At 33.3% G+C, this 22,321-nt stretch overlaps 4 protein-coding genes across 10 annotated transcripts in view; 3 read left to right on the forward strand and 1 right to left on the reverse strand.

The window, feature by feature from the left end:
- Positions 1-2,072: 2,072 nt before the first annotated feature.
- Positions 2,073-11,791, reverse strand: LOC111421048 (aminoacylase-1-like). 6 transcript variants are annotated; one of them, XM_023054158.2, is made up of 7 exons: positions 11,537-11,791; positions 7,789-7,958; positions 7,543-7,714; positions 7,228-7,374; positions 6,981-7,168; positions 6,685-6,914; positions 2,073-2,408 (listed from the first exon to the last, which is right to left on the reverse strand). In XM_023054158.2, exons 1-7 carry the CDS (start codon positions 11,637-11,639, stop codon positions 2,147-2,149), a joined length of 1,272 nt encoding a protein of 423 aa, XP_022909926.2. In that variant the 5' UTR covers positions 11,640-11,791; the 3' UTR covers positions 2,073-2,146. The 6 variants fall into 6 exon arrangements, with proteins under 6 accessions (XP_022909926.2, XP_022909930.2, XP_022909931.2 ...); XM_023054162.2 differs by lacking the exon at positions 11,537-11,791 and adding an exon at positions 11,304-11,399; XM_023054163.2 differs by lacking the exon at positions 11,537-11,791 and adding an exon at positions 11,237-11,323.
- Positions 11,792-12,128: 337 nt separating this feature from the next.
- VhaAC45R (VhaAC45-related protein) lies at positions 12,129-13,475 on the forward strand. The gene is made up of 2 exons (XM_023054165.2): positions 12,129-12,464; positions 12,518-13,475. Exons 1-2 carry the CDS (start codon positions 12,200-12,202, stop codon positions 13,372-13,374), a joined length of 1,122 nt encoding a protein of 373 aa, XP_022909933.2. The 5' UTR covers positions 12,129-12,199; the 3' UTR covers positions 13,375-13,475.
- Positions 13,476-13,728: 253 nt separating this feature from the next.
- On the forward strand, positions 13,729-18,148 carry LOC111421149 (TATA-box binding protein associated factor 2). Its single transcript, XM_023054293.2, has 9 exons — positions 13,729-13,879; positions 13,957-14,011; positions 14,075-14,238; positions 14,292-14,508; positions 14,561-15,696; positions 16,006-17,042; positions 17,092-17,311; positions 17,371-17,839; positions 17,889-18,148. Exons 1-9 carry the CDS (start codon positions 13,836-13,838, stop codon positions 18,084-18,086), a joined length of 3,540 nt encoding a protein of 1,179 aa, XP_022910061.2. The 5' UTR covers positions 13,729-13,835; the 3' UTR covers positions 18,087-18,148.
- Positions 18,149-18,247: 99 nt separating this feature from the next.
- Positions 18,248-22,321, forward strand: part of LOC111421150 (Fringe glycosyltransferase) — a 53,374-nt gene continuing 49,300 nt past the window's right edge. For both annotated transcript variants that reach the window (XM_023054294.2, XM_023054295.2), the window contains exons 1-3: positions 18,248-19,034; positions 20,218-20,463; positions 21,581-21,629. In XM_023054294.2, coding sequence (XP_022910062.1) covers positions 18,690-19,034; positions 20,218-20,463; positions 21,581-21,629 — 640 coding nt within the window. In that variant the 5' untranslated portion in view covers positions 18,248-18,689. The remainder of the gene's footprint in view (positions 19,035-20,217; positions 20,464-21,580; positions 21,630-22,321) is intronic.

Here is a 22,321-nt window from a genome sequence, read left to right on the forward strand (position 1 = left end):
ATACAAGAGAATGAAAGATACAGGGGGTCAATAAAATATTTGTCCACCGTCCAATTATGAGGTACTGATATATTGGAATAATGTATTAGTATTTTAATATATACAGTCAGTTCCAAAAGTCAGTGTCCCAACGGTTTTTTGCATGATTTCTAAAATAGGATCGTAAATAAAGTAAAGTTTTTTGTTAATAGTTATAATTATTCATTTTAAACAGATTTATAAGTAAACTCAAACTCTTAAACTCACGAAAATAGCAAAATAAATTAATAATTTTTCAAAATTGTTCCATTGCAACCTCACAAAAGTAATAGTAAAGTTGCAATGAACGATGAAATCTGCGTAGTGCGAATGGAACAGGTTTTTGATGTTCTTAAGAAGTTGCCGAACAAATTTACAGCTGGTGATGATAACCTTCCAGCGTTTTTTATTCGTGATTGTAGCGCAATTTTTGCTGCCTCACTTTGTGTGATCATGAACTTGTGTCTAAAAACAGGCGAGTTTCTTAAGATCTAGAAGCGATCACGGATCATTCCTATTTTCAAGCGCCGTAATCGTAACAGCATTATTGATTATCGTCGCATTTGCATAATATCTAACTTCGCTAAAGTAGTTGACCATCTGATGAGTGAATCATCTATGGAGAAAATTACAGAAGTAATATGTAAATCCTTGGATAGAAGTGGATGTAGTGACTTTTCTAAGGTGTTTGATGCGATCCATCACGATCTTCTCCTCCAGAAGCTCAGTATGTTTGGCTTTTCCCCTGGGCTTCTGTGCCTTGTTTCATCGTGTTTATCAAAGAGGGCCAATTATGTATTTTATAATGGCTTTGCTTCGGTGGAGTTTATTGGACAATCTGGTGTCCCACAGGGCACTAATTTGGGTTCACTACTGTTTGTAATATTTATTAACGACTTATTAAACAGATAAGTCTCGTGTATGGGCTTATGCTGATGATCTTAAAATATTTCGCAGTCGGATCTTGATATCTTGGTGGAATGATGCGAACGTAATCAGCTCAGGATAAATGTGGAGAAGTGTAATGGTATCACTTTCACACGTAGAACTACTTCTATCCCTTCATCCTACTGTATAGAGCCTCCCTGCTTACATTGACTTCTGTCAGAGATCTGGGAGTAACTTTTGATGGCAGACTATCGTTTATAGCGCCCATAGAGGATCTCGCTTCTTGTGCTGCGAGAATGCTTGGCTTTGTGGCTTTTATATGGTCACCGCATTATATCTCGCACCTTCCTTTCGCGTAGATAGAGCTTATCCTGTTTGTGGCACTGACTACCAATCTTTGTTGCAACGTCCCCATTTTTCTTCGCTTGACACTCGAAGGGATGATCCCGAGTTAATATCTCTTCTCGAAAGTTTCGTTGGCTGGCCTGTACGAACATTACAGCGAATGAATCAGCCTCATTGCAATTCTTTGACGATGGTCTGGACTGTTGCTAGACTTAGATTTACAATTTTGGCAATTTCGCCGTAAGATTTCTTTTCTTTTCGATATTTTATCACCAATTTTCTAATTGCAGAAATTTCTTTTCGCGGTGACATTTTGCAGCCAGTTAGAACTATCACGAAACACAAACTAAATGCTAATAGCTAGATCAGTAATCCCTACCTAATTAAGAAAAAGGAAATGCAATGCCAGCTACTTGTTTTTATTAGCATCAAAAACTTAGTGGACTTCATGCCATGGCGAATGCAAGCGATAATTCACGCCAATGGAGGGCCTCTTAAAACATAATACCAACCTAAATTTAATCAGTTTAATAAGTTAGTATAGTTAATAAGATTGTTGTTAATATATATCACAAACTTTAACATAAATTAATAATTATTTGAAATACTCACAATTATTTACTCTGTATACTCAATTTTTGTGAGCAACTGTACATGGTACATTCCTTTTGGTTGAAATTTAACGATAGGTATAATTGAGGTCAACGATTTTAACAAACATAATATTACACAGAAGCATTTTAAACCCAAAGACACAAAGCAAACAAGAATATGGTTAAAAGAAGGATTTTCCACCAACACAAAATAATCAAATCTAATCCTTAAATATTCCAATTTTTTTAATGATTCATTGAAACTTCTAAAATTTTAACTACAACATAAACTAGTTAGGAATTTATTCCTCTACTAATTTAACTACTGGTTGTTGACTTATATACCCATTTAAATGCCTTTTTAGATTCCCAATGGATTGCAAAATTTTTATGTAGATATCAATTCCTTGCAGAAAAACGTCTGTACTTAAATATTCATCATGATCGTGTAATTTGACATCCGTGTGGTGTATTGGTGAAAATCCTAAGGCGGGAATTCCAATATTTCTTAAATAAGTTATATCTGTTTCGCCAGGATTCACACCCTTTTTAATTTTTAAATCCCTACGAGCAAATTTACACGTTAATAAATAAAACAAATAAGAAATTCATAAAAAAATTATACAAATTTTTTATTTTAATATAAAAATAAAAATGATAAAATTTATTTCGTTATATTTTCCATATTTCCAAGCGTTGTGATTATTTTAATGTAGATGTCAATTCCACGAAGGAAAATGTCCACGTTATGATACTCATTGTGAGCATGCATTAATGCAGGCATATGGATCATTGGTGAAAATCCAAGTGCAGGCAAACCCAAGTTGCGTAAATAGTTTATATCAGTTCTAGCTGGACACATTACTTTTTTTATTGTTAATCCCCTAAGAACAAATTTATATTTCAAAATTTTAGTATCTTAGTATTATTATTAAAAAAAAGTAAAATCAATGTTAGGTTAAAATATAATTAACAACTTTTTACATGCACAAAGTTATAAAAACTATTTTAAAATCATTTCCATGCTTCCTAATGCTTGAATGATCGCAATGTAAATATCGATTCCACGAAGAAAAACATCAACATTTAAGTATTCATCATTAGCATGCATTCGTGGAAAAGTGTTGATGATTGGTGAAAATCCAAAAGCAGGCAATCCCAAATTACGTACAAAGTTAATGTCTGTTCTACCAGGGCAGATAACCGGTTTAATAGTTATTCCCCTAAGAAATAAAATTAATATTGAGTGCAACAATCGGGCCATATTTTATTTTTTGTAATAAACTTTAGAAAGTATTATAGAAATTTGTAATTAAAAAGAATTTACGAAATAATTAGTGTCACTGTAATGATGTGTAACAGTGAAAGTATGGCATGCGCTATACAGGGTCTTAAACACTTGTGTGATGTTCTGTTGTAACTTGTTATAAGTTCCAGAGGTAAAAACATGTATTTAAATCAAAATGTATATTTATTACTGTTGAAAGACATAATTCTTATTTAATTTATTGATAACTTTGTTTTTATTTGATGACTTTTACTGATAGTAGACAGTCAAGTGCATCAGATGATAGTGACTATGTGCAAATTTCCAGTAATAAAGACGAAATTTTCAACCAAAAACTTTTTTATGTATTTTAGAAAGAAAAGAAAAACTCTGAATAGAAGACACTACCCATCAAAATATGATTTTATACCAATGGTCTTATATCAATGTGATTGGTTTCAATTGCATTTTTTCTCTTTCATCTTCTTTATTTCTCAGAAACTTTTCGCAATTCATAGCTTTTTGCATTCATAACTTGGGTTGCGGATTTATAAACCATTCATTTCGATATTTTAGAGATGTTCATTCTATTCCACAAATGGTGTTTAATTGGGTTTCTATAGCATCAATGCCAACGCCTCATATTGTCTATGTCCTAAAATATAATTCAAATTCATATCACTCTCATAAAAAATCATCTATACTCAAATGATGCCAGACAAAATGTCAAAGATCTTTCAATATTAACCTGTATTGAAACGTGTTGCAAAACTCCAACCATATCCGAAAATATCGAGGTTTATTCTGATACAGAAAACAATCTCGGTTGTCATCTTTTGAATCGTTGTATTTTTCAGTTGGGATGCTATCACATGATTCCTGTTGGGTATGTAATGTTCGATTTGATGAGACCATGGAGTCAACATGGGTTCCAATTATACGTTCCTAGATATTATTGTATTTTTTGATTGCTGACCATTAGTATGGTCGAATCCTCAAGCCTCTTGCACCATCAATCCAGTGTTAAGAGAGGAAAGCAATTTTCGAAATTCTAGAGCTAGCTTCTCGCAAACGACTTCTGAATCACAGCACTACATAAGAACTCTGTGATATACTGTCTGTGTATAAAACCGAAAAGTTCCTCTAAAGTCCATAATAACGTCCTGGTTCATAAATCACTTCTCTCCCAGCAATTTCAGTTGACTCCCTTTATGTATGTTGTGTGGCTGTTTCACTGTTTGTGCGCTTTGGGATTGGATGGCGAAGTCCGAACTTAAGAATTTGTTAATCGACTCTGAATCAAGCAACGATTCTTGTGAGTTCCTGAACACACGCAAATCGACTATAGATCATCGTCTATTGAACACCAGGCAGTATCTGTGTCAATGTCGCTTAGGATAGAAGTTGCTTTTTGAAAGTAAACTTTACCTAGTTTGTCTCTTTACTTTGCTTCGTTTCGCGACAAAACTCCAATATCAAAGGTAGTTGTACCATTGTCTGTGTATCATGTCTTTGTATCATAAACGTTGAGAGTGATGATGGAAACTGCCTCTGAAGTTGCCCAAAATATTTCATTTCGCTATTATGGTGCAATTATTAAAGTATTTGAACAGTTTGAGACCAAAACATCCTTCTAGACTATTAACGGAGTAACTAAGTGGCGTGAATAATGGCCACATAAAATTTTCAGTAATGCTTGGAAACCTTCTAGCAAATCTTGGAACTTTGAATATTATTTCAACTAATACCAGAAACCTATAGATGAATCTCAAGCATTCCAGGAAAAATCTTTAAAGCCATGGAAAATCCACGTAAAAGTCATCAAAAATCTATGAAAATTCTTTAAAACATTTGGAACTGCTTAAAAAATCATTTTGAAATTCTCTAAAAATCTTCATCTGCTGAAATAAAGCAGATTTATTATATACAACATAGAAATTCATTAGAATTCTTTGACAATTAGACAACTTGATGCATTGACATTTGGTGTAAATCTATATCAGCATATTTTCTGAGTATTCTTGGAAATAATGCAAATATCCATGTAAATCCAGATTTATCTTCAATAATTCCCAGAAATTTGTAGCCATTCCTAGAGAATATGCTATCATAGTAGAAGTATCACAACTAATAAAGGCTCTAATTTTCTGTAATCATGGCTTTCCTGAGCTTTTAGAAATTGAAGATGCGACATCTCTCTCTTTACATATTACTTCTCATAATTCTTATGTATATTATTAACAATCAAGGGCAATCACATCGCTTTGAATCACTTCAAAAATTTCAACAATTTACATGTCTACATATGTGAGGAGATTGTGTGAGAGGACTGTTATATTTTCTTCAACATCTTCTTGATTTTCTTCTACTATAAAGAATCAACCAAAATGAGCATGTCTTCAGTTTTTTCTTTATTTTTAATTTAACTCAACATCTTTATCCATGGCTGTAATGTTTTTCAGTTCCATTTCTATTACTTTGACAATTTGATTTATGTTAACTCTGCAATTTTTCAGATTGTTGTACAATTTGTAAAGTTGTTCATAAATTATGCTAAATACGAAATTCTTATACGTTAAATTAATTGATCTGATTAAAAATAATATCTAAAAAATATGTTGTATAATAATTTTAAACTGCTTAGTATTTTGAGTTACACTTAAAAAAAATCATGCTTAGGGGCGATTGCATTCAGTGTTTCAGAAAGGATAAGATTTTGACAGAGTTAAAGCAATTTTTTGCTCAAGAAGTCTAGGTAAGATGTTATACAGGCTTATTACAAACATCTATATAGGTGTCCAAATAATCTGTTCCCAATAAAAGACAGAAACTTACTTAACACAGTTCATAAAGTACTGTTGAAAACTATAGTATTCTTTAAATACACGGTTTTTATACAATAATTATTATATATGTAATATGATTATAAGGATTGTTATGTATAACTTTGGCGTTGTAAATAATTGTATAATTTAATAAACTTTGTATTTCTAATCAATTATTGTGGGCAGATTATTTAATTTCTTAACCTTGATTTGGTTCAAAAAAATTTTGTCTTCAGGACTGGGTAAATAGGGATTTAAATATGAAAGATATACGTACATATTTGTTAACAAATCTATATAGAGATATATTGTAATATGTTTGCACAAAAAATATAACATGTGTATATTAAAAAAATTGGTCTCGTTTTATCCTTTCTTTTTTGTAAATTTTACATTTTTTACCCCCAAATTATCCAGTTGTTTCTTCAAGATTTCCCACAGATTCGATAAGTTTAACGTAGATATCAATTCCTCGCAGGAAAACGTCGATGTTCAAAAACTCATCGTGGTCGTGTAATAAAACGGGAGTGTTGTTCATTGGGGAAAATCCGAGCGCGGGGATGCCTATATTCCGTACATATCTACTATCCGTCGCACCCGGAAATATACGCTTTTTTATTGTTATATTCCTGAGAGAAAAACATTACCTCTTTTTATCACATCTTTTGTTTGTATTAAATATAAATAAATAGTGAAATTACCCAAGATTTCATAAAATAAATTAATTTTTTTTAAATAATTTACTTACAATCCATCCATAGCTTCTTTAAATGCAATCCAATAAGGATTAGTATTGTCTAATTTCGTGACAGGCACTTTGGGTTGTTTCTGTTCATATTGAATCCAAACATCACTTCCAGCTTCTTTACACCAACCATCAACAGTTTGTTGCCATTCGTGCTCATCTACAGTGATTGGAAGTCTGCAATCTACAGACACAATGAATTCTTCTGGAATGACATTAGTTTGAACACCTCCCTAATTTCATGAAATATTAAAAAGAAATATTATAGAGTTAAATTAATTTTAGATCAGTTTTGTTACTTTTAATTGAGTGATATTTAGTGTTGTAACATCCCCAATTGCCAATTCTGGATTATCAGCCAATTTCTTTTTTTCTTGAGCACGAAAATCCATGACTCTATCAATAATAATGCGTGCTTTTTCACCAGGGGTATTATCAAATAATAATGAACCATGACCTGGTTGACCAGGACAATGAAAATGCATATCTAAAAAGTAATCAAAAATTACATATTTTTGTCATTTTTAATTCAATTATTTCTCCTACGCCAAATAAATCTTTCTCCATAAAACAAAATAAACTCCTCTGATTCATTTGCCATTCCTTCATCAAGAGCAAAACCCACGTTTAAATTTTTAAAGTGAGTTGTATGAACATATTCTTTCATTCCTTGAACACCGCCTAATTCTTCCTCTAAATCATACAAAAAAAAATTAAAAATAAAAAATTGTTTTTTGTTTATTTGCGTAATCTTATTACTAATTCTATTATTTAATTTTCGTCATAATAATTTCTAAAAATAATTGGTTATGCCACTTGTCAAATATACTTATCTAAATTGCCTAAACGTTGTAAACTTACCTGGTACAAAAGTCACATGTAAAGTCCTTCTCAACCTAATTCCACTTTTAATCATGCGTCGAATGGCCTCCAAATACTGAATTCCGACGCATTTCATATCTTGAGCACCCCGAGCGTAAATATTGCCTTTCTCGTCGATTTCTGCAGCGAATGGTTTGTGTGTCCATGAATCCTAAATCATTTTAACTCCTCTTTAGATTTATATTTTCATAAAAAAATTAATTTTAATTAATTAATATTAAGTACCTCAAATACTGGTACAACATCCATGTGACTATTGAGCATAATTGATGGGATAGAAGGTTCAGTTCCTACCCATGTTATAATAACTATCGGTCGGTTAGTTTCCACAGAATAAACTTGTAATGGGAGTCCCAATCCCTTTGCTTGCCTTTGTAAAAATGACACACAATCATCTGGAATAATGAGGTTAAGAAAAAATAAAATTATGAAAATGTTAAATATAACAAAATAAATGAAAATGTGGACAATTTTCAGGTTATCAAGTTAGATAATGAAAAGTTACATGCTATACGTTTATTTGCCCAACAGACTAGGTCTATTAACAAGACAAAATTAGATTAGAGGACAACATATTTAATATAATAATAATAAAATATGATATAGTCTATAAAAAAGTAGTTATAGTAATACTAATTAATTATCTCAATATTTTCTGCAATAGTGAATTAATTAGCAAATTGGTTCAGGTTAAGCCACAAATATAACGTAGTAGCGTTACGGGTAGAAAATAATCAAATCAACATAAAAATTGATTTGTGTTCTCTAAGACCAGCTTATCTCTTTACTATCGAAGAAACAACATTGTGACACTTTCTTAATTACTCATAAGGGAAACATCTAGCTGAGTACACACCAAATATCGTAAAGGACAGTCATTTTACGACTTTATCTGTAAGCTCTCGACAATCAGTTGATGATAAGTATAGCACGATGACCAAATAATAAAAATGTACTCCAAGTTTGACAACGTAAATGTACAAATATCACAGAGCTGGTGTTAGAGCAGTAAATAGTTTGGAAGTTCGCAAAATAAATTCTTGCATCCGAGTATTAGAATTAGTAACGGCCAAATATACGACAATTTCTTGTTAAAGATGATACCAAGGACGCCGACACTGTCCGACCTTTCCATGTCCATTCTACAATATGACACGTTTAAGTGTAACATATTCGCATTGCACCAGTCATCAAGTATATTTAGATTATTCTTAAAACCCAGCCATTTGAGACTCAGCGTATTTGAGTTATGTAACGAATAGACAGTCAGTTACTACAAGGAAGGAAATAGACACAAAAAATGCAGTAAAAGATAGATGAAAGGCAGACTAGAGAAGAAAACAAACACGTATAAGTCAAGAAGAAGATTGTTGAAGAGATAGCAGATAGCGCATCAAGGCATTTGTAAAACTTATTAAACTAGCTGCATTGCGAACAACAGCAGGCAAATCGTTCCACAACGCAATCGACTGCACTGTAAAAGATCTGTGGTAGATTTTAGTACTATGGACTGGAAACATGAGTGTAGAGTCCGACATTGATCGAGTGGGCAAGTCATGTGATGCTAAGAAGTGAAAGGCATCTGACAAATAAGCAGGAGTACAGGTATGGACAATTTTGTACAACATAGTAAGCATACGAAATGATCTACGACTCCGGAAAGTCATCATCTGCAGGTTGTTACGATATGGAGTAATGTGTTGAAACTTTCCTAAATTAAAATTGTACCGTAATTGTTCTGAAGTCTTTCCAATTTACTCCGAAGGGCTGCGGACAGATCGGGATACGCAGCGTCGGCATAATCAATGTGTGGGAAAATGAGAGAATAACAAAGATTACGACGTGCAACAGGACTTGCGTTTTATCTGGATTCAGGTTAAGTCCATGACGTCTAGACCAGTGTCAGTACGCTAGAGAGATCGTTGTTAAGATGCAGCAACGCATCTGGGAAGTTGTTAAACAGTTGACGAAATATAAAGTTGAAGGTCATCTGCATACAAATGATAGTTACACGAGATACCATCACTAATACTATTTATGAAAATTGAGAAGAGCAAAGGACCCAGTACACTGCCCTGGGGAATTCCACATTCGATGTCAACAGGAGAAGAGAGTACAGATTCCACGCGGACACGTAAAGACCGATAGGAAAGGTATGACTGGAACCAAGATACACAAGAAGAGGTAAAACCAATAGCAGAGAGCCTAGTTAACAGGAGGGCATGGTACACAGAATCAAAGGCCTTACTAAAATCAAGTAACACCGGCAAGGTAACACAACGCTTATCACAAGCAGATCTAATATCATCGGTGATCTTAATCAGTGCTGTAGTAGTACCATGCCCTTCACGAAAATCAGACTGGAACTTGTTAAGCAGATTAAACTTCTCAAGATATTTCTTCTCCTTTCTTAATCAAGGTAAATAAGCTAAACGTTCAATAGCTTTTGACAACGTAGATAAAATAGAAATGGGTTGAAAGTCACCAACATAGGACGGAGATTTAATTTTTGGTATAGGAATAACATGGGCAATTCGCCAGATTGACAGAAATATAGACTGTTCAAAAAAACAGTTCAAAATATGTGTTAGGGGAGTAATAACTATATCTAGAATGGTTAAGAGGAATCTGAGTCCAATACCATCAGCTCCGACGTTAGTGGACTTGGAGTATAGGACTCGGACTTCAGCATCTGTAACCAAGCTGAATGAAAAGGAAAGCACGTTGGTAGATACAAGGATTTCATTAATAGTATTCTGCCTAATTATGTTACCAACCACCACAGGAGGATAAGCAAAATACTCCGCTAGAGCAGCAGCATCAAGAGTGGGTAGATCTGTGGGAGATTCTATAACACCAAGTGATCGCATTGTTTTCTAAAATGTTTTATGAGTGGCTCCAGACTACCTCTGAGAGTAGTGCAATCTTTTAGCGTTTTTCATCGATGATTACAACGGTTGCGCAGCACACTAAAATGGACCGGTTTCAAAGATTATAACTTCATCTTCAGCCGAAAATGTCAAAAAGCGAAACTAACAGATAGAATCTTTTAAATTTGAAATGTTAAAAATGTTGTAAGTCATGATAAATAGCCAAATTACAAAATTGCGTCGTTAAGTTCAAAATGGAGGAGATGTCAAAGCGTGGTGCATTAAAAATTTTTCACTGAGAATAGTTAAAAATGATGGTTAAACATAAAAAATTTGCAAAGTTACAATAAATGAAGCGTCAGAAGTTAGACGTGACCTTCTTGGCGGAGTGAGAAGAAGAGTCTCTTCAGAAGTAGTAATGGTTGTACCACAAATATAAGAATTACTGATAAGATTTATAATAACTAAACTATATTTAGCATTGATTGTTTACAAACAACGTTATTTAAAATTTAAATATGAAGACGAAAATATAATAATTTATTGTTAAACACTATACATTAATAATAAAATATAATCTATAATCTCGCACGTTTCTATTTTAATTTATACAGATTAAAATTCATTGGAAATCATAACATTCATTTAAAATAAAAAATAATAACACTTAATAACCGAATGAGGTTAAAAAGAAGAAAGCTTAAATTTCATGCAGGTGACTAACGAATTAAAAATGGCTTTTCTTTATGTAGGCCTTGACTACAACATCCTTGATTTTTCTCCACTTCAAAAAAACACCTTACCTGCGATTTTCTTAATCGACAGCCGACTTTATTAAGAAATTGTCTCCGCAATTATCAATTTACATACCCTAATAGAGGTCAATTTGCGGTAATAAAACGACCAAGAGGAAATTATTTCAGAACACACACCCACAAAACGACGCCACTCCACATAAGTCAAGTGACAACCATACGGTAAAAAAAAAAGACTATCAAATCACAAATAATTTCCTCTATTAATTCAAATTACTTAAAAACTATAATTTGAAATGTTACCGAATTAATTAAAACTCATAAAGAATGTAATTTAGTTAAACTTACCGTAATTTATATTGGGATGAACCGAAGGGATTCGTAGGTACTCTTGAAAGTTCTCGACCGCTTGTCGATTCAATGCGTTCTTCTGATCAGCTGATATAGACATCTTTCGGTCAAATTTGGCAGATAATCGTAGAGAGGGTTAAAATTTACCCGCGAAAAAATACGAATTTAAAAAACTTATAAAAAGAATTAATAACCTAATTCGTTGTTATCTATCTGGAAGGATAGAATAGAATATAAACGTTTCAAATGATGTCGGGCTATTTATATCAACCGGTTAGGTTGTAATTTAACCACACACACAGATATTCTTTATTATCTGCTTAAAATGTAGTTCGCCTCAAAAATAAATATTATTTGTTTACCACTGCACGTATTGCGGTAAAAGTAATGAAACAAATAACACGTAGATAATAATTCTTATCTAAACCGGTTTTGATAATTTTAAAATTTCGATTATGGTAATCGTTTATGAACAATTTTTGAGAAATTTTAAGTGTTTCTTAACATAATGAATGTTATTTAAGAGATTAAACTTGAAATGATATCCAATTCAATAAAAAATAATATCCCTAGGACGATTCTGCGCACTTTTTAGGATTCCTACGAAACAAGTTATCGATTTTTCCAAAATTTCTTGTAATGTTCGGTTGAAACACTAAAATGCTGATAATATTAGGAATATTATACCATTTATCTTTATCAGATTGTGCATTATTGTTATGGAGTACACAAAAATTAGATTTCCCAGCTTTTACACTTTTTAATCAAGACGATTACGAACAACTCTTAAAAGATTTAAAAGAACCAAATGTTATTCCCTTTAGTGTTGATATTGATAAAGCTGCTGATGTTATCCCAAGAAAATTGGGAAATCTTTATTCATCTTACATCCCCATGACGACTTTTTTCATAGAAGAAAGTCAAGGTATTTATTTTTGATTTATATTTAAATCATAATGATTATTTAAATTGTTTCAGACCTCACTGATGATTTATCCATTAATAGTAAAATCATAAAAGATTCTTTAGAGAACTATAAATCCAACGCCAATTATTATGAAAATGTTTTGGTGGCAATTTTTTGTGAATCTTCAAGAGTAAAACGTGAAGATAAAGATCCAAATACAACAGAAACTAACATCCAAACGACTCAATTACCAACGCAAATCCCCACACAAATTCCAACTCAAAAACCTATAACTGAAAAACCTGAGGAGCCACCACCAATTGATTTTAAAGGTCCAGTTTTGTATGATGGAGAAGGATCCGTTTTGCTTTATTCCTCACAACCACCCATGCTACGATTAAATTCAACAATCATTTATTTACCACCAGCTAAATCAGTAACCATTGATGTTCGAGCTCGTGATGGTTACACTCGTTTGAGTCCAACCATAAGCATGGTTGAAGGAAAAATTCTTCTTCGATTTAAATTTCACACTTCACATGGTCACTGGAGTCTCACCTCAGTTGAAGTGGTTAATCAACTTAAAGATGAAAGTATAACTTATAATCTATCAATAATTGGCACAGTTAGTGCTCCAAATCATTTCTCTTATCATTGCCATAAAGACACCGTTTTTAAAGACGCTTCTGGAAACGTTGAATTAATTCTTTATAAGATTCAAGCTCAACCCGATGCTAAAAATGGTCGATTTTGCGATGCTTATAATTGCGTTAATTTTATGTCCGGTCCTATTTGGTCGGGGATTTTAGTTACAGCATCTTTAATCGTTGGTTTTTTTATTGCATTAGCTGCTCTTGGAGATATTAAAACGATGGATAAATTTGATAATTATAAAACTAAACAACTCAATATTACAGTAGCTGAGTAAGTTAAAAAAAAACATGATGTAATCGTTTTAGTTTGTTGTTGTCAAATAAAAATTAATTAGTGTAATGATGAAAAATAAATAATAACGAAAAGATAGTTTAATTTAATTGTTTTAAGTTTGAAATAATCTATAACTTTAAAAGTGGCGTCATCTATTGGTGTAAACTATAACGAAGTAAAAATTTTATTGATTATAATTTTATTACTTTTTTATACTTACTTTTAAAAGAATGCATAATTAAAGAAAATAAGAATATAAATAACATTATCATTTAAATTATTATTTAAAAATTTTATATTTTATGCAATAAAATTATTTTCCTGGTGCCATCTATCGCGATATATTTCAACTTTAAAACGATAAACAAACTTCATTCCTTTATTGTGGTTATGTCTCTATACAAATGATAAAATCTTAACATATTAATTTAGTTTTAATATAATGCATACAAAACAATAAAAATGAAGAAGGAAAAAACTGCTGATAATTGTCGACCTTTCAAACTATAAGTATCACCCATATTTATACATTTTAATCCTAATAAAGGCAAATGAAATTAATTGGAGGTTATGTTTTGTTTACAGCTCACCAAATATTGAGTTTAACGGGAATAAGTTTTGATAGAAAAAGCATTATTGTAAGTTACCCTTATTAATGTTCAAATTTATTAATAAAATAACGTTTTATTTCAAAATTAAAGGGATTTGTTGAATTGACAGTTGTTCCACTTAGAGACAACTTAAGACATATAAAACTAAACGCCAAACAGTGTCGCATTTACAAAGTTGTTCTGAATGAGAGTTATGAGGCTCAGTTCCAGTATTTTGACCCATTCCTTGATATATGCCAAAGTGATACAGAAACGTAAATACACCTAAATAAGTTGTATCTATTTTGTAATGATTTTAAATTAATAGACGCGCTTTGGAGTATTTTTCAACTCAACATCTATCAGCTGCATTAAAAGTAGATCCTGATAATAGTGCAGGTGAACTTGTTGTTACTGTTCCTAATGAAGCCGCTCACTTAATTGCTGAAGGAACAGCTTTGCGCGTCGGAATTGAATTTTCATTAGAACAACCACAAGGAGGGTTACATTTTGTTGTTCCAGCTGGGGAAGGTTCATATGCAGAAGTAAGATTTTATTTTTTCAAAGTTAATGTGATTAAATGTTGTTTTTTTTTAGAGAGGTGTTCATTTATTCACGTATGGTCATCAAAATTCATCAAGATTATGGTTTCCTTGTGTTGATAGTTTTGCAGAGCCATGTACTTGGAAATTAGAATTTACAGTTGATGAAAATATGACTGCCATTTCTAATGGGGATTTAACAGAAGTGGTTTTTACTCCAGATATGCGAAGAAAAACGTTTCATTATTCTTTAGCTATTCCTACTTGCGCCCCAAATATCTCTTTGGCAGTGGGTCCTTTTGAAATCTATGTGGATCCTTTTATGCATGAAGTAACCCACTTTTGCCTTCCTCAACTTCTCCCTTTATTAAAAGTAACAACAAAATGTATGCACGAAGTTTTTGAATTTTATGAAGAAACTTTGTCAAATCGATATCCTTATTCATGCTACAAACAAGTTTTTGTGGATGAAATTGATGACGATTATAATTCTTACGCAACGATGAGTATTTTAAGTACTAATTTATTACATTCGGCTGTAATTATCGACCAGGTTTATATAACTAGAAGAGCTATGGCTCAAGCGATAGCTGAACAATTTTTTGGTTGTTTTATATCGATGCAAAATTGGTCTGATATGTGGTTACCAAAAGGAATATCTTTATATTTATCCGGATTATATTGCAAAAAAAGTTTTGGTAACAACGAATATCGCGAATTTGTTCAAAGTACTTTGTTAAATGTTGTTAAATACGAAGAGGATTATGGGGGAATTATATTAGATCCGAGTCAGCCGCCGGCTCCATTGCCAACTTCGGCTAATAGCTCTCAGCCAGTACAAAAAAATATCGAAACTAATTTTTATTTCTCTATCAGAAATTTACACACAATGTCACCTATGTATATCGAAGCTATGCATGAAAAAGCATTTTTAGTGATGCGTATGTTAGAGCATAGAATTGGTCAAGAATTACTTTTGCAAGTTTTTAATAAACAATTATCGTTAGCTTCGAATGCAGCAGGTCAAAAAATCGGATCTGGTTTATGGGGACATATGCTTATTAGCACTAATGTTTTTACTAAAGCTATATTTACCGTTACTGGAAAAGATATGGCTGTTTTTGTTGATCAATGGGTAAGAACTGGAGGTCATGCTAAGTTTCATTTAACGTCAGTATTTAATCGAAAAAGGTAAAGTAAAATTACTGACACATACAGTGTTGTTTACACATCCTAACCCTACTTTGACTATTATTAAAATTGAATATGATTTCAAGGTGAATTCCACGCTATTGAGCGCTAATTGTAGGTTATGGACTCATTTATCTGACTCAACTTACTTATTGATAATTGAAAATGCTTTTACATAAACCGTATTACTTTAAAATTTTAAGATATACACACAAACGCCTTGTAATCCCTCGAAAAACGCTGTGTGTGTCAATATCACAAAAAGAAATAAAAAACGGTAATAATACAAAAATGATATTTACATTCTAGAAATACAATTGAATTAGAAATTCGTCAAGATGCAACTTCACAAACGGGAATTCGTAAATATGTAGGTCCACTTTTGGTGACACTCCAAGAACTTGATGGTACATTCAAACACATGCAACAAATCGAAAATACCGTTGTAAAAGCTGATATAACGTGCCATTCAAAAAGTAGGAGAAATAAAAAAAAGAAAATTCCTTTATGTACAGGAGAAGAGGTTGACATGGATTTGAGTGCAATGGATGATTCACCTGTGCTTTGGGTACGATTAGATCCAGAGATGACTTTATTGAGATCCGTTGTGATTGAACAACCTGATTATCAATGGCAATATCAGTTGAGGCACGAAAGGGATGTTACAGCTCAAATGGAAGCGATTGTTGCATTGGAAAGATATCCGACACCAGCTACAAGATTAGCGTTGACCGATACAATTGAAAACGAGCAATGTTTTCATAAAGTTAGGTGTAGGGCGGCTCATTGCTTGACTAAGGTTGCTAATGATTTGGTTGCAAGCTGGGCTGGACCACCGGCTATGTTAACAATCTTTAGAAAATTTTTCGGTTCATTTGCTGCACCGAATATAATTCGTCAAAACACGTTTCAAAATTTCCAACATTATTTTCTTCAAAAAACGATTCCTTTGGCTATGGGTGGACTTAGAAATGCACACGGAATTTGTCCACCGGAAGTAATACGTTTTTTACTCGATTTATTTAAATATAACGATAATTCAAAGAATAGATACTCAGATAATTATTATAGAGCCTCTTTGGTGGAAGCTTTAGGTGCTACAGTAACTCCTGTTGTTTCTGTTATGCAACAGGGAGCACCAATTACTTCAGAAAGTTTAAGTGCTGACACCAAATTGGTTTTGGAAGAAATTACGAGGATGTTAAATTTGGAAAAATCGGTTCCTTGTTATAAATATACCGTTACTGTGGCTTGTTTAAAAGCTATAAGGAAATTGCAAAAATTTGGGCATTTACCGAGTAGATCAACTTTGTTTAAGAGTTACGCTGTTTATGGACAATTTATTGGTAAATAATTTTTTTTTGGTATTAGGGGTGTCTTATAATTTTGTTTTAGACGTTCGTTTAGCTGCTTTTGAATGTTTGGTTGATTTTGTAAAAAGCGACGGACGTCTAGATGATCTTCAACATCTCTTAGAAATAGCTGAAAATGACCCAGATCCCGGAATACGTCACCGATTAGTTCGTTTATTAGTAATAAATCCTCCATTTGAGAAAGGATACAGACATCGGTTAGATGTGCCTGATTTAGTCGATAGAATTTGGACAAATATAAAGTAATTCAACAAAAAAATCAAATAAAATTTGTGTATATAAATTTTTTCATATATTTCAGTGGGATGTTATCACATGATTCAAAACTTCGATGTGATTTTGTTGATTTATATTACAAATTGTATGGAATTAAACGACCTTTGTGCTTACCGATACAAGAACTTATCGGGATTTTGAAACCACCAAAAGTTCACGATGAAATCAAACGAAAACCTCATTTCACTCATATCCCTCCTGTTAGTACAGTAGATGTAAAACCACCGCCGCCAATTGAGAAGGAAGGTCCAAACACGGTTGTTATAGAAGAAAATGTTGAGTGCGTGAATATGGAAGTGGTCGTTCGCGATGGAATTAAAGAGGAAGTGGTTGAAGTTAACGCGGAAACCAAAACGTTTACAAAACAAGAATACTTTTCTGATAACTCAGTTTCCTTACCTGGATTAATGGGTCAACATGGTCCCGTCAGTTTTGAACCTGGAATATTTAAAAAGGACGGGGATCCTAAACATAATAAATCCGATCCAACAAAGGTGATAAATTTTTATTTAAAGAATTGTTTGTTTATTAAATGTTTTGCAGGTTAAAAAGAAGAAGAAAGACAAGAAGAAGCATAAGCATAAACATAAACACAAACACGAACATAAACATAAGGATAAAGATAAGAAGGAAAAAGAAAAGGATAAAGATCCAAATAAATTGAAGATAAAGGAGGAGACATTAAGTTCTGTTAGTTCCACACCAAGTCCGAATTCGCATTCGTTAGGGGATACTTTGTGAACGTAATTAATTAATTAATTAATTTGAAAATGTTTATACCATAAAAAATTACTTTATAATAATTATTAGTTTCTTTTTCCACCCCAAATAGATTTTCCACAGGTAAATATTTTATCTTAATTACGTTAATTATTTTTCAAAAATGATTTTTTGAGACATTTTGTAGTAGTGTATAATTAAGGATATGGATTTGTATACCTTCTTGTATACCCAAAATTTATGAATTAAGATTGTCTTGAGAAGAATTAAATTAGATTATAGAAGAAAGTGACGTCAACCTTCGTTAATTATTGTAATTAGCCAGGAATTCGTGGAAGTTTTATAGAATGAATTCATTCTGTCATAAATGAAAGGTAATTGGATTTTTTTTAATCAAATACTAAATATTCATGAGTACATTGTATACAAAAGAAACTGAAAGGAAATCTTTAAAAATTCGCTAAAAACCCACGTTATTGCCGCACCTGTCACGGTCTTCTGGGTTCTCTGGAAGGGTGTGCCACCGACACGGACAGGTACTTCTTGCTGAAGAAACTGGCGTTTGGAAGAAACGGTCGCCGTTCTTCTCCCCCACTCGACGGAGTCTACGGCAAACGGCGGGACATGAAGGGGGCCACCACCATCATACGTTTGGACACGACTAGTCTCTCCGACAAACATGGCCCCGTGCAGTCGACCGTCGCACCTCGAACTAATCGCGCCTGTGCAACGGACTTACGGCGAAAGCGGTTTGTTTACATGCCGCGCGATCTTTTCGAATTATTGTTGAAATGGACAAATTGTACGAACTGTTTCGTCGCGCACATGCCGTTCGATGACGATGAGGTGATGGTGAAAATGAGCTTTAGATTTCGACGTGCGGTTCAGACGCTTACCGTTGCCGTACTCATCGCCTACACCACTCTTTTGGTCTACCAGACGTTGTCACGTGCGCCGATCGAGGAAGAGGTAAACATTCGACACGTTCTTTAATTTACTATTACATTTATAAGACGATATTTATTTATTTTTTTTATTAAAATTAATTGTTTAAAAATATATATTAGATAAGCGATTTGATTCATAATAATAATATTGATTTATACAAGAAATAAAAAAAATGTTGGGAATATAAACTTCATCAAAAAAATATATAGTCAGAAAAATAAACAACAATGTTTATTATTTACAAATGAAACGATTAGATTTGCGCGAATTCATAAAATACGTGGGATAAAATCCCATGAGAAAATCTTGAAAGATCATTCAATGAGACGTTTGCTTTTCAAATAAGCGTCACTCGAGTCGCAGCTGCAACATCGGCGAGATGCTTGCGATAATTCCAACAGAACCGTTCAAGATCTATACGAATAATTTATTGAAGAAGTTTCAATACGACCTTTTACTTTAATTGCGGTCTTAGTTAAAGATTTGTTATTGAAATCGCGTTCATGTTTCCGCAAAGTTAGGAGTAATATTGCAAATTTCGGTTGTCACACTTCAAATGGAATTAATATTTTCCACTTTGCATTTTGTGTTTAACTCGCGGATTTAACGTAAAGCAGGAACCAATTTTGTAATTATAACGGATGCGGTGTGCCAAAAAAAAACTGTAATTAATACCACCGCACGCCTGGTGAAATTGTGAGCCTTATTAATTCAATAATATACAATTCAATCTTGCGTTAATGCGAAATTCATCATGCGACCATGTAACTGATAAATATGAATTATTCATTACTTTATTTTATTACCACAGTGTTTAATGTAATTGATGTCGACATCTGTTATGCTGGAATTGGCGTAAAAATAAATAAGGTACTTATTAATTAATTAATGTGTTATCAACAATAATCAAGCACATTTTTGGCATAGTTTAGGCAAATTGTATTAACAACCCCTTTCGTATAACATTGAAACTTATCTGGAAGGGTTATTTATGTAACTCGAGAGTGAAATACGATCCCCGCTTTCCCCAGTCCAATTAAAAGCAATCCCCTGTCAACGAATTCTCGATCTTCATTCCGGGCGGCCCGAAATCCCTTCGATACCGATGTCTTGACGCGAAATTTATCGGCGGATTTCGCATAGTTTTCGGACACCTGACTGCTAACGTGCGCTAAATTTTGTTTTCTTTTTGTTTGTTGTGAAGGGGGCCGACGATGCGGGCGCCAAGTTGGCCGGCAACTATTTGGTGGAGGCACGCGATCCTTTCGACCCCCGAGATGGCCTCGTTTCCAACGAAATTACCAGCGAGATTTCGTCCGCGACTGCTACGATGCGTCCTCCTGCCACCGTTTTGGACGATGTATTCATCAGTGTCAAAACGACCAAGTTGTATCATCGGCAGAGGTTACCAATTATTTTGAAGACGTGGTTTCAATTGGCAAAGAAGCAGGTAAGAAATGTTTTGCTTGTTAACTTTTTAGTTAGTGTATTGTCCATAACATATTGTTCACGTCGACTTCCTGATGGGGTACGTGGGTGTGCGTTCGATTGTATTTTTAGGGGTGACCCCCGAAGCGTGCTACTTAAAGTCTTTCCCACGGGTAGAGACACGTGTAATGCATGCGACCGGTAACCAGGGAATTTTTTTCTCTGTTGTGGAAGGGTGACTAACGGCGTGGAACAAAAGCGGTTTTTAATCCCCTATTTTGTATACAAAAAGGGAGCAGTTTTATGCGAAAACAAAAATGTTATTTAAATTTTTGCGGTTATACTGCTACATATGTAGTTATATATTAATTAAGAGAAATTGGGATTAATTGGCTCAACGCGTTTTAACAAACAATTAGTGTAAATTAAGAGTATGCAAAAAATTTAAAATTAGGTCAAATTTAATTGTTTATAATGCATAAAGTATTTTTACTGGTATAGTTTCTGGAGGTAGTTAAATTAACCCAAACTAACACTGGCTATCTTCCTAAAACAAACACTGCAGCGAAAACCGCACGTAGCTCAAGCAAACATGCGAACTCCGCAGGAATTTCTCTGTATCGATACTATGGCTAACACAGGATGCGTTGTCTGGACTTTATCAGCAGCTGCGTTTGCATAGAATACTGACATAGGTAGCGCGAATTGTGGAACTTTAGACATTAAACTCGTCATTCTTTTTCCTTTTATCATTTTATGATCGTTAAAGGAAACAATTTTGGGAGCAATTTGTTCTCGAAAGCCAGGAGGATTAAGCACTTTTATTCACGGTAAAACGTTAACGACCCGTTCGGCACTTGTGACGGCTGAGCCCCCTGTCTCCTGAAAACGGCACATTATACGAGATAAGACCACTCTCCACTTAAGAAGAGTTAGCGACGTCGTTCCTCCAGCGTTCACATTAACGTTGACATACATTGAACTTGAGCCCAGGTCCAATTTAATACCTAATTACAGCTGGTTTCTTGTAATTGGACGTGTGTAGGTGGATTTTACTATCTTTAAAGCTTGCACTAATTTAGATTATTTAAACGAACTTAAATCATTTAAATTTCAATTTTCTTTTATTATTGTTACAGACTTGGTTCTTTACGGATACGGACGATGAAGAATTTCAACGACAAACTAGTAAGTGTTCACTTTAAGCCACTTTAATTTTTTACTACCCTGCATTCACTAAGTGCCAAATTTCAGGGTGTAATATCATACTGTACAAATTGCGCGAGTTTACGACAAAACGCCCCCGTAAAACGACTTTATTAGAATCCGTAAACAAAGTATTTTACTCTATTCACTTACTTTATATTTAATAGACACTATTCCGGTTACAAACTTTATTGTAACTTTAAAGTCATCGTTAATAATTACTTATTCTTTCATAAGACTTTTTTGTTGAAGTTTTATCGGCAACAATAGACGTTGATTATTGCTTGGCCAGGAAGCAATTGGATTAAACCGAGTCCAATTAGGTTGATATTCATCGGTATTGTTACAGCCGGCTCTATTTCAACTCGAATGATAACGCATCTTTAAAACGAACCGAGAATGCAAAAAGAACACGTTGCTTGCTGTCATTATAATTAACTATTCTTGATAAAGAAAAACAGGAAGAAGTTTCTTTTGCGATTATTTATCTTCCACACACACACACACACATACCGGTGATTAAAGAATAACCTGAGCATAACGTCAGTAACCGAGAGTAAGAAGTGAGTGCGTTCCTCGGTTTTCATTGAAATTCCTCCGTTCTAAGTGGTCTTTGTTACGTGGGGCGTTTTTATTTCTCGGTGTAATTTTCACATTTAGCAAAAGCACGCGTT

Source organism: Onthophagus taurus, chromosome 1 (assembly GCF_036711975.1).
Source record: "Onthophagus taurus isolate NC chromosome 1, IU_Otau_3.0, whole genome shotgun sequence".
Taxonomy (NCBI): domain Eukaryota; kingdom Metazoa; phylum Arthropoda; class Insecta; order Coleoptera; family Scarabaeidae; genus Onthophagus; species Onthophagus taurus.